The sequence below is a fragment of the Hemitrygon akajei genome, chromosome 12, assembly GCF_048418815.1.
Source record: "Hemitrygon akajei chromosome 12, sHemAka1.3, whole genome shotgun sequence".
NCBI lineage: Eukaryota > Metazoa > Chordata > Chondrichthyes > Myliobatiformes > Dasyatidae > Hemitrygon > Hemitrygon akajei.
The window spans coordinates 107,142,689-107,154,951 of NC_133135.1; the positions used below are offsets into that span (position 1 = coordinate 107,142,689).

General features: G+C 41.3%; 1 protein-coding gene across 5 annotated transcripts in view; it reads right to left on the reverse strand.

Annotated features, from left to right (window-relative positions):
- Positions 1–12,263, reverse strand: part of LOC140737347 (alpha-actinin-1-like) — a 157,818-nt gene that overhangs the window by 64,585 nt on the left and 80,970 nt on the right. For all 5 annotated transcript variants that reach the window (XM_073063791.1, XM_073063790.1, XM_073063792.1 and 2 more), the window contains exons 6-7: positions 11,100–11,178; positions 7,220–7,301 (exon numbers count right to left, since the gene is read on the reverse strand). In XM_073063791.1, the coding sequence (XP_072919892.1) occupies positions 7,220–7,301; positions 11,100–11,178 (161 nt within the window). The remainder of the gene's footprint in view (positions 1–7,219; positions 7,302–11,099; positions 11,179–12,263) is intronic.

Sequence of the window (12,263 nt, forward strand, 5' to 3'; positions counted from 1 at the left end):
TGATCTGGCGGGGAGGTGGGGTGCTAGGCAGGTGCTACACCTGCCCAAGGGTGACCTGCAGGCCAGCAAAGGGAAGGAGTGCCTTACACCTCCTTTGGTAGGGAAGATTCTGCATCCCACCACTCCACTGAGTGAATAGGTTCACTTAAAAATAGAAAGTGTCAGAAACATTCAGTATCTGTGTTTCTGAACTAAGGAGAAGAAAAAAATTCTAGGTGACATGAGGGGAGCAGAAAGGATGAAGCCAAAGGCATGAATTGGAGAGGTTTGTTTAAGGTGAGTGGAGAGACGTTTGGGGAGGCATCAGAAGTAGTTTTTTTAAATACGGAGAGGAGGTTGGCTGGAACATTCTGCTAGGGATGGTGGTAGAGCCTGATACAACAGTGATGTTTAAGAAAATGAAGGGTTATGGACTATATTGGAGGGAAGAATTACATTGGTTGTTGAGGTTTATACAACTCAGGACAACATTGTGGTTCGATGGTCTGGGATGTTGTTTCATTTGGCCATATACATGCATATGGTTGAAAGACAATAAACTTGAACTGTTTTACGTTTTAGGTCATTCTCCCACTTTTTCAGCAATATTGCATCATCTTGACTTTCCTTAACAAAGTGTTTTCAACCTGACACAGTGACCATTTCCTTCCACAGATGTGCACTTGACCTGCTGAACACGACTCTTTTAAAAACTTGAGAACAGCAACATCTAAAGTTTTCAAAGATTTTCACATTCCAGTATTCCAGTTTATAGACATAATTTATAAGCACATTTGCACAAATGTGTAAAGAGTAAGGTGAAACAAATACAGAAACATGGAAGTTAACCTACATTTTCTACAAATATCTAGGCATACAACATTACACAAGAATAAAACAAATGTATTACATCATAATTAAATAAGGAAAGAATAAACTTAAAAATGTGGTTTAAAAAAACTATAAATTAATTACATTATCAATTCTATTGGATTACAGCAGCCTGCATCAAAAACACAACTCTGCCCTGCCTCGGAGTCTCCAGACAGCTGTTTTTCACATTTTTGCCACAAAGATCCTAATAGTCCAGTGAGATCACCATTTGCAAATTCTGCCAATTAATGGGAAAATATAAACTCTACGCTTGGCTCTTGTAGCCACACCTGTTACAATTTCACTGAAAAGTTTGGGCCTTCCTGCTGTGGGTTGAAGATTCATTACTTTGGCAATATAGATGAAAGGAGTGTGTGTTTTTTTAATTAAACAGGAAACTGTGGTTTGAAATTATAAAATGTTGGAACAGCAGAACATCATGAAGGAAGTAAGAATAACATTAAGCTTAACACCCACTTACAATACAAAATCACCTCTCAAAATTCTTTCAGTAGAAAGGTAGTTTAATGCAACACCCACCACCCCAGCACTAATCCCTGCACTCCACAAGATTGCTGCAATGTCGTCAACTATGTAAAGTAGCTTTAGGTTTGCAGAGTAGCTTAACAGTCTTCAAATCAAACGGAAGGCAGATTTCCCGGCCATACCCAAAAAAAAAATGCAGTCTCACATTCCAGTGAAACTCACGAGCCAAATCTCACCCTTGCCTGGCATCCAGGACTGCATTTCCAACTACTTAAACAGAGTAACAGTTTGGCACAGACTAGATGGGCTGAAGGGCCTGTTTTTGTGCTGTAGTGCTCTGTAATTCTACTATATAACCATATAACAATTACAGCATGGAAACAGGCCATCTCGGCCCTTCTAGTCCGTGCCGAACCGAACATCACATAATGCTTTACAGTACAGACAACCTAGGTTCAATTCCCACTGCTGTCTGTAATGAGTTTTTAATATTCTACCCCATGACTGTGTGGGTCTCCTCCAAGTGCTTCCACATTATAAATTGTCCATTGATTAGGCTAGGATTAAATCAGGGGTTTGCTGGGCGGTGTGGCTCGCAGGGCTCATAGGGCCTGTTCCTCATTGTCTCTCAATAAATAAATAAGTAAACTGAGAGAAATCCATAATGAGTCTACTGGGGAATTCAAGTGCAGGTAAGTTAACATATGTATAGTGCATACATATGGACGATTTAAGAGCTGGGCAGATTGAAAAGGTCGGGGTGACGGGGCCAGAAGTGAGGTAGGGGCCAGTTCAGCTCCCTGCTCTGAGGTTTACTCATCTCTGCACTGAACCGAGGCAGTGGCCTGCGACTAACGGGCTCCTGAATAAGCCGCATTGATGACTTGTTTTGTGTCCACTGACTCACTTTCGTGAGATTCATGGTACCAAAACAAAATCAAGCCCTGGGACACTGAGGGCACTGAGGAAACTGCAACAGGCAGTGATGTAACACAAAACATGGAAACGGCCTCATTCTATCCAAAAACAGAGACACGTGACCAGTGCTTCTGTCCCAACTCTTCACAGAGGAGGGTGTCCTAGGTGTCTTGTGGTTTGATTGATCTGGGTGCTGGGCTGACTTGGAAATGTCCAGAACCAGAGCATTTCAATGCAACAGGGCCCAGGTCCTAGAGTGAGTAACGACTCGATATCTGGACAATTTAAGCACCAGACCAGATGGCTCAAAACGGCAAGGTGTCAGAACCAAAGGCGAGGGTTTTGGCCGGTTCCGCAACGTTTGCTCATCTCTGTGCTGAACTGAGGGGCAGCCCACTCCAGCTGCACGGGGCTTCATGTCTGTGGACTCCCTTCTGTTCTTTTATTGTTTGCACGATTTGGTTTTTTCTCTCCTCTGAACTTGGGTGTTTGTTTTTTTTTTGAATGGGTTCTTTTGGGTGTCTTTGTTCTGTGGCTACCTGTAAGGAGATGATTCTCAAGGTTGAATAAAGTATACATACTTTGATAATAAATGTACTTTGAACTTCATTTCCTTGTTTATCTGTTTGCTTCAGTACCGGAATTGATAAATACTAAAATTTGGGGGGGGGGGGGGGGGGGGGTTGGAAATGGCTCACTAACTAAGTATAAGATTTTGCTACAGCTTTACCGTTAACATTCAGTAAACAGAACAACTTAACCTTTTAGCATCATGTGTATACATTAGTGTGTACTTGGCAGGGAAACATCTGCATCTTCTTCACCTAATAGCATCCATTTCCTACACTAATGATGTTCACAGTTTACTGAAGTCAGTTTAAAGAGCTTCCCGCAAGTGCTGGCATCAATAACTCAATTTCCGAAAAGATTCTTTACGTGGAGTTGACTTGCTCCACAGGCTGCATTCAGAATGAAGGACCAAAATTATTAGATGGGTGGTCTTTCTGATGCAAGTAACAAAAGAATTTCCATGTCATTAATAGACAGCGAATTCCCAAGATTTCACTCTGCAAAGACAGATTAGAAGAATGGGCAAAGAAGTAGCAAATGGAATACAGTGTCGGAAGAATACTGTCATGCACTTTGGTAGAAGAAACGAAAGTGTAGACTATTTTCTAAATGGAGAGAAAATTCAAAAATCTGAGGCGCAAAGAGTCTTGGGAAGTTGTTGTGCAGTGTTCCTTAAAGGTTAATTTTCAGGCTGAGTCAGCAAATGTGATGTTGGCATACATTTCAAAAGGACTAGAATATAAAAGAAAGGTTGTAATGTTGAGGCTTTATAAAGTACTTGTGAGGCCTCACTTGGAGCATTGTGAGCTGATTTGGGCCATTTACCTTAGGAAAGGATGTGCTGACACTGGAGAGAGTTTAAAGGAGGTTCACAAAAATGACTCCTGGATTGAATGGCTTGTCATATGAAGAGCATTTGATGGCCCTGGGCCTGTATTCACTAGAATTCAGAAGACTGAAGGATGAGCTCATTGAAACTTATTCAATGGTGCAAGGTTTCAATAGAGTGCATGTGGAGAGGACAGCCCCTATGGTGGGAGAGTCTAGGACCAGACGACACAGCCTCAGAATAGAGGGGTGTCCATTTAGAATGGAGATGAGGAGGAAGTTCTTTCGCCAAATAATGGTGAATTTTTGGAATTCATTGTCATAGGCAGCTGTGGAAGGAGTTGGGTATATTTAAGGCAGAGGTTGATAGATTCTTGATTGGTCAGGGCATAAAGGGATATAGGGAGAAAGGCAGGAGATTGGGTCTGAGAGGAAAAATCAATTAGCCACGATGAAATGGCGGACAAGACTTGATGGGTCAAATGGCCTAATACTGCTCCTATATCTTATGGCCAACTACCCTAATTCCTTAACAGCCATGTTTTTGCTCCATTAGCATTTACAATCAGAAATTTTTGTGAAATCCTCATTTTTACTGGTAAAAGTACATTGCAGACTGGCACAATAGCATAGTGGTTAGCACAAGCTCTTTACAGTGCCGGTGATTGTCAATCAGTGTTCAATGTCTGCCACTAAGGAGCCTGTATGTTCTCCCTGTGACCACAAAGGTTCCCTCGGGTGCTTCAGTTTCCTCCCACATTTAAGACAAACCGGTCAAGGTTACGGATAGTAAACTGTGGGCATGTTACATTCTTCTGGTTTCCTCCCATATTCCAAAGACCAGGGTTAGGGTAAGGATTCGGGTTAGGAAGTTGTGGGAATGCTATGTTGGCACTGGAAGCATGGCAAAACTTGGGACCTGCTCCCAGTACAATCATCATTGATCTGTTTTGAAGCAAATGACACATTTTACTACATGTGACAAATAAAGCTAATCTTAAAAATCAGTCTCAACATCACAATCAAAGAGCCACAAGCAAGACCACTACAATAATCTAGAGGTGACTTCTTAGAAACAGTGTCAACAATTCAAAGAAATGTCTACATATTTTTGGCAGTGCTACAGAGACAAGGCACATGTACACATTACCTCCTATCACCACAAATATAAGCCACATGGGACACAGACCTCACATCAGGAATAAGATGCAAGTTTCAACTACCCACTTAATCTGCTTGCTTGTATCAATTCATTAGAATGAGGAGGAAAATGCAACTGCCCCAGTGCAGTGGAATTGGGTTCAAAGAGAGAGTAAATCGGCCAGGATGAAATGGCAGAGCAAACTCGATGGGCTGAATGGCCTAATTCTGCTCCTTCATCTCATGGTCTACATGGGGTGAGCAGAACAGGAACATTTAACCTCACAGATGACGATGACTGTGACAAGCTGGGTGGTCTTTAAAATTTGTGCCAGAGAACTTGTGCAAAGCTGCACTTAGGAAAGTAGCAGCCCAAGTTCGGGCTCGAGTTCAGGAAAGCGGCAGTCCACCTGGATGGATGACTGACTTTACTAGATCATCAAGATGTTCAACTCATTTTGTGCAGGAGTACCCTTATGCAATAACTGTATTTTATTTTGTCCCGACCATGTAGGAAAAATATATATTTTTTAAAAAGTGCTTGTTATTTGCATGTTTCTCTCAAAGGACACTTCCCACACACATAAACTGGTTCCATTTCCTCCCTGTCTGCCATTAATAGCTACCAGATTTCACTCATATGTTTTTCCCTGTCTCTAAAAGAATAAAATTTGGAAAAGGTGCCAAGGCAGGGTCCGTGGCTCTGTCTTACAGACCAGAACAGGGAAGAGGGAGAGGGGGGAAATGTTACCTCTTCTTCCATTCCCTTCTCTAGCTTTCTTCTTACCTCTTCTCCTCACTAGCCTTTCACCTCCCCTTGGACCTCTTCCTCCTCCCTTTTTCCACCACTCTGCTCTCCTATCAGATTCATTCTTCTTCAGCCCTTTACTTTCTCCACTTAACACTACACAGATTCTCACATATCCCACATATCACATGTGCTGCTTTGGATTTCCAGTATCTGCAAATCTTCTCATGTTTGAGATTCTGCAGGTACTGGAAATCCAGAGCCAAACACACAAAATGCTGGAGGAACTCAGCAGGCCAGACAGCATCTATGGAAAATGGTAAACAGTCGACATTTTGGGCAAAACCCTTCATCAGGACCTTCTGCAGAACCTCGTGTACATCAAGTTGTACTTCAGGTCTGCAGCTCTGCCTCCTGTCACAAGCCCCCTTCTTTTATTATATATATAAATGGAGTTGAAGCTGTCCTGAGATTCCCAGGAACCAATTTCACAATTATAATGAGGCAGCTAAGACAGTTGTTCTCATGGGAGTGTGGGAAAAGCAAGTGTTTGCAGGCTCTGTAAGCTGCAACGACAGAGCAGGAAGTTGGAAGTCAAGGCTGGAACTTAACTGTAAAGGACAATACTGCCAAGTGAGAATTGCTTTTCATCAAAACCTTTACATAAATGCAAATACCATGAATGCAAACATATGGAATTTTTATTGTATTAAGAAACTCTATTAAAGAAATAACTTCAATTTAAATACTGTATGATTCTCTTAGTTTCTGTTGTCAAACATTTATAGAATATTCAAGTGATACTACTTTTAAATATTTAAGAAAAACTTAAATGTTGATTAGTGTTGAGACACTGGATCCTAACAAACCAAAAGCAAATGTTCACTGCACAGAACGCTCTTGTAGCTGCAATCAGAATTAAGGTAAATACACCACCAAAAAGTATTTCTAATACATATCAATCCAAAAATTGGGGTGGCATGATCGCATAATAGTTAGCACAACACCTCACAGTACAGCGACCTGGGACATGGGGGGGCGGGGGTGGAAGCAAGACTGGGGACTCAATAGCTACCCTCAAGATCTTGGTCATTATTTAAAATTTTAAATATATTACCCGAGTAGTAAAGGTTTAAAAACTGACTTCCTGCTATTTTTCTCACAAACCACTGCAGTTAAGAGGCTAATTACTCGAGGAGTAAAACCTTCATATGAAAATTAGATTTTTATCTAGATTTCTGCAGGGAAAAACACTGGGTGGAGGAGTGCCAAGAAGCCCTCAAGAGCAACAAGCACTAAAAGGCCCATTAACTCTCCTGAAACTGTTCTGAGACAACTATTTGCATTTCTGTAGCTGAGGCTCAAGTTCTTTCCGACATTCCCTACTGGTAAAAAGAATGTGAGTGGGCTGTCACTTGAGCACTAGCCTACAAAGTCTTTCTTGACAATAACCTGTTAGCGCAGAATTAAAATTTAGTGAATTCTACAGTAACAACTTCAGTCTTTATTTCCAAAAACACCCTGCAATTAAAATTGAAAAGCCATCCAAAACTCTTATAAAAATATAGCAAGACCCAAGGAAGAATATTCTGTATTAGTAAACAAATTACAGCAAGCTTGTAAGTGGACACCAAGGATAGCCCCTTCAGTAATCACACACAAAAAAAAATCACTCACCTTCTGCGTCCAACATCTTAGGTATATCTAAATATTTCTCTGCCACTTCGAAGGCATTGTTCAGATTTGAGAGAGGATCGTCCTGTCAGGATGAAAGAGGCACCAAAAAGTCAAACAACCAACATTACAGATTAGAGAAACACCTTTTTCCTCTTTCTCAAACAACCTTCAACATATACAAATTATAATTCAAGCCCAGAGCCATCAAACGCTCCTCATGCGATAAGCCTTTCAATCCTGAATCATTTTCATGAACGTGCTTTGAGCCCTCTACAATGTCAGCACTTAAGGGGTCAAAATTTCTCATTGGTTATTATTCTATTATGGATTTACTGAGCAGGCACACAACAAAATGAATTTCAGTGTTGTATATGGTGACATACAGGATATTCTTTGATCATAAATTTACTTTGAACTTTTGAAGTATTCCCAATTTGATACGCCTAATAGGATGGCAGAGTGGCCAGTAGCTCCAAGTTCAGTGCTCTTCTCCACGTGTTGTTCAATATGAATGCTCACTGATCAACTGGGAGAGGTCAGCAGATGACACACTGATGGCCAGGGGTTGGTGGGGGGGGTGGAGAAGGAGTGAGACAGCAGGATGTTTTCTGGATCCTCTGGTGAGGAAGGTAACTGCAATGTTAGCATTCATTTCTAGAAGACTAGAATATTAAAAAAAGGATTGATGTTGAGCGTTTATAAGACAATGGTGAGGCCTCACTTGGAGCACTGTGAGCAGTTTAGAGTCCCTTATCTAAGAAGTGATGTGCTGACATTGGAGATGGTTCAAGGGAGGCTCACAAACATGATTCTGGGATTGAAAGGGTCGTCATATGAGGAACATTTGATGGCTCTGTGTTTGTACTTACTGGAATTCAGAAGAATGAGGGGAATCTGATTGAAACCTATCAAATGTTGAAAGGCCTCAATAGAATGGATGTAGTCAGGAAGGTTCCTATGTTGGGTGAGTCTAAGCCCAGAGGACAGAAATGAGGAGGAATTTATTTAACCAGAGAATGGTGAATCTGTGGAATTCGTTGCCACAAGTGGCTGTGGAGGCTAAGTCATTGGGTATATTTAAGGCAGAGGTTGAGAGTTTTTTGGTTAGTCAGGGCATGGAAAGAGATTGGGGCAGAGAGGGGAAATGGCTTTATTCTGCTCCTATATCTTATAGTCTTATGGAATCAAAGTTCAAATTAATTTATTATCAGAATACATATGTCACCATATACTACCGAGAATTATTTCAATATTGAGAACTTAAAGGGGTACTCTCTGCAACGTACAAATAGAGTGGCACTGTAGCACAGCAGTTAGCACATCGCTTCACAGTGCCAGCAATCACCCATCGGGGTTCAATTCCTGCCAAAGTCCTTCAGGGGTTTGTACGTTCTCCCCATGGCTCATGGGCTTCATCTGGGTGCTCCAGTCTCCTCTGACATTCCAAAGTTGTAGGGTTAGTGAGTTGTGGACATGCTACATTGGCACCAGGAGCATGATGACACTTGTGGGCTGCCCAGTAAAAGCCTTGCTGATTGATGCAAATGACATATTCTTTTTATTTGTGTATTTATTGTGAAACTGTGTGGAACAGGCCCTTCCAGCCTCGAGCCACACCGCCCAGCAACCCCTATCTAACCCTAGTCCATTCACGGGACATTTACAATGACCAATTAACCTACTAACCCATACATCTTTTGACTGTGGGAGGAAACCAAAGCACGTGAAGGCTACCTTCAGTGTCTACTTCTGCCAATAGTAGTGGATACATCCAGGAACCACGAGAGAAGAGCCTGGCACATCATCCGTAAAATAACCTTCTCAATTTAATCTCTAGTCCTCAGACATTTGTGAAAAAATGTACAGCTAATGAATTTAGTGTCTAGGTGATCATTTCGGAGGGCATTTAATATTCAATCACACACTGGAGGTCAGTGCTCGCACAAAAGCCAGGTGAGTATTGTAGATTTCTCCCCAAGAGGATCAGTGAACCAGAAGGATGTTTATGACAATCTAGCAGTACAGGTTGAATACTCCTTATTTGAAATGCTTGGGGCTGAAAGTGCCTCAGATTTTGAATATAATGAGATGAATTGGGATTGCCATCATTTCTGACTCTGAATTTATGTGCTACTGGTAAGAACTCTGTCTTGTACTTGTTCACCACGCGTATGTACTAATGCGGTTGTTCAGCATGTTAAGATTTTCATTAGCAACAGTCTTGGCAAACTTATAAATGAATTTCTCTGCAGCTTTGTGATCAGCAAATGCTTTATCACCACAAATCTTTAAAAATTTCATGCTGTGTCTTTTTTTAAATTTCTGCAACCAGCCTGCTGAATATCCACAATTATCCACAGTTCATCGCCATAGATCTTTGCTTGTTTCATGATCAGCATACTGCTAAGCGGCACATGCTCACTCTGACGCTGACTAATCCACTCTTTCAATACACTCACTAGATCTTCATTTTTCACTTTATGCCATGTGTTTCTGTTTTTCCATTAACTGCTGTTCATTACTTATCTGAGGTCACTTCTCAGAACTGTCTGTAATACACAGAGATCTGCGCATCACCTGGGAAACTTCCTTGCTCCTTGTGGAATTTTTCTTTTCTGATGGCACGTCAGTGCTCAAAAAAAAAAAAAAAATTTCGGAGATTTTTGGATTTTGGAATTTCGGATAAGGGGTACTCAACCTGTCCTGTAATCAGGAATTTGCAAATTCTAGACTTGTAACTGAAATTTAAATTTCAGAGCTGCCATGGTTATCTGAACTCTTAATCCAGGCCTCTAGACCCACTAGAGTCATAGAAAACTACAGCACAGAAATAGGCCCTTTGGCCCAACTAGTCAATGTCAAACCATTTAAACTGCCTATTCCCATCAACCTACACAGGGATCATAGCCCTCCATATCCCTACTATCCATGTACCTATCCAAACTTATCTGAAAAGTTTAAATCAAGCTCGCATGTGCCACTTAAGCTGGCAGCTCGTTCCACACTCTCACCACCCACAGAGTGAAGAGGTTTCCCCTCATGATCCCCTTAAACTTTCCACCTTTCACCCTTAACCTATGACCTCCAGTTGTACTCTCACCCAACCTCATGGAAAAAAGATGCTTGCATTTACCCTATCTATTCCCCTCATAATTTTGTATGACTCTCAAATGTACCTTCAATCTTCTACGTTCCAACAGATAAAGTCCTACCTTAATCAATCTTTCCTTATATCTCAGGTCCTCCAGACACAACAAAATCCCTGTAAATTTGGTTTGTCACCTAAAACACTTGAAAACTTCTGCAGATGTACCATGGAGGAGAGCATTCTGACTGGCTGCATCTCTAACTGGTATGGGGGGAGGGGTGCTACTGTACAGGATCGAAGAAAGCTCCATCATGGGCACTAGCCTTCATAGCATCTAAGATACCTTCAAGGAGCAGTGCCTCAGAAAGGCGCCGTCCATCATTAAGGACCCCACCACCAAGGACATGTCCTGTTCTTACTGCTGCCATCAGGATGGAGGTACAGCAGCCTGAAGTGATTCAGGAACAGCTTCTTCCCCACGCCATCAGATTTCTAAACTGACACTGAACCCATAAACACTACCTCACTACTTTTTAAAATTTGTTTTTGCACTACTTATTTCAATTAAATTATTTAATATACATATATACTTATTGTAATTCACAGTTTTTTCTCAATTATCATGTACTGCTGCCGCAGAGTTAACAAATTTCATGACATATACCGGTCATATTAAACATGATTCTTATTCTGAATTGTTATAATTTGCACTTCTGTTGAACCTGTAACTAAGATACAAGTTATATGGAAGATTATAAAAAATTACACAATAAGGTTAAACTTGCAACATACCTTCCTCAACTTGTCATAATCAATGAGTTCTGGCCTGTGTCTATGAATGAGGGCATTGAATGCCAGACCATCTTTCCAACTGCAAACAGAATCCAAATTGGTAGTGGCGATGGGGGTGGTGGTGGTGGGGGGGGGGGGGGGAATAGGAAGAGGAGGAAAAAGAGAGGTATATTATTTGTTACAATAAAACTACAAAATGTTGATAAAAAATATTTTTCTTAACATCTTGGGACACATGCTAAAGCTATTCCAGTTACAGAAATTGCTCAGAGTGCTCTACATCAAGGGAAAGACAATGAAATTTAATGAGTATTGTCTGTGTGAACCCATTTACATTTAAGTACATTTCCATTAAGCTCAACATTTTCTGCGAACAGTTGTCCCTTGAAATTGACTTCTGGTTCAAAGCAGAAAGCTAACTCATCTGAAGAGCCCAATGAAACATGCATGTAAATTTGATGACTTTTTTTCATAGAGCCATCACCTAGGGGAAGATCCCTTTCAAAATGGCCTAATTCCCACACCATAACTACAGAACTGCTGCAAAAGAATATAAGCTATAAAACTCTGCAAGATGTTCATGCCGATTGGCCATGCTAAAAGCTGAAATTTGTATTATCAGATCTGTATTTTGTTTTTGCACCTAGTGAGTTAAGTCTGTGTGTACCCATTCTGTTAAAGCAATGGAAAAGTACAGGAGAGAAAATGGCTCCTCAATCTAGTCTCTCTGTAATTCAATAGAATTACAGCAAAATAAAATGTAATAGACTTGCCAGAGGACCACAATCTTGTCATGGTTTGGAGGCTTGTGTGCCTCAATGACCTGGAGAGCTATGTTGGCTGGAGTCAGAGCCTTGTGCTTTGGCTCTTGGTAGGATAACCTGTGCCAAGCTGGTCAAGTGCTAGAGGGCAGACAAAGAGTGTCTGGTCCTCTGGGTTCAGGGGTTCAGCTCAGGCACAACAACCCTGACTGGCCAATCAAAATTATTACGGAAACAGCACTGAAGAATCTTTCTACGTCTGCGTGCAACAGGATTCCTGAGTCTCCACCCAGGACTTGCATGACTGACAGTAAACTGAGAAGAAGCTACTAACACGACGAAGGAAGCCGGGAACGCTACCAGAGATAAAGGAACTTCACTGCTGCACTGAACACTAGTGGAG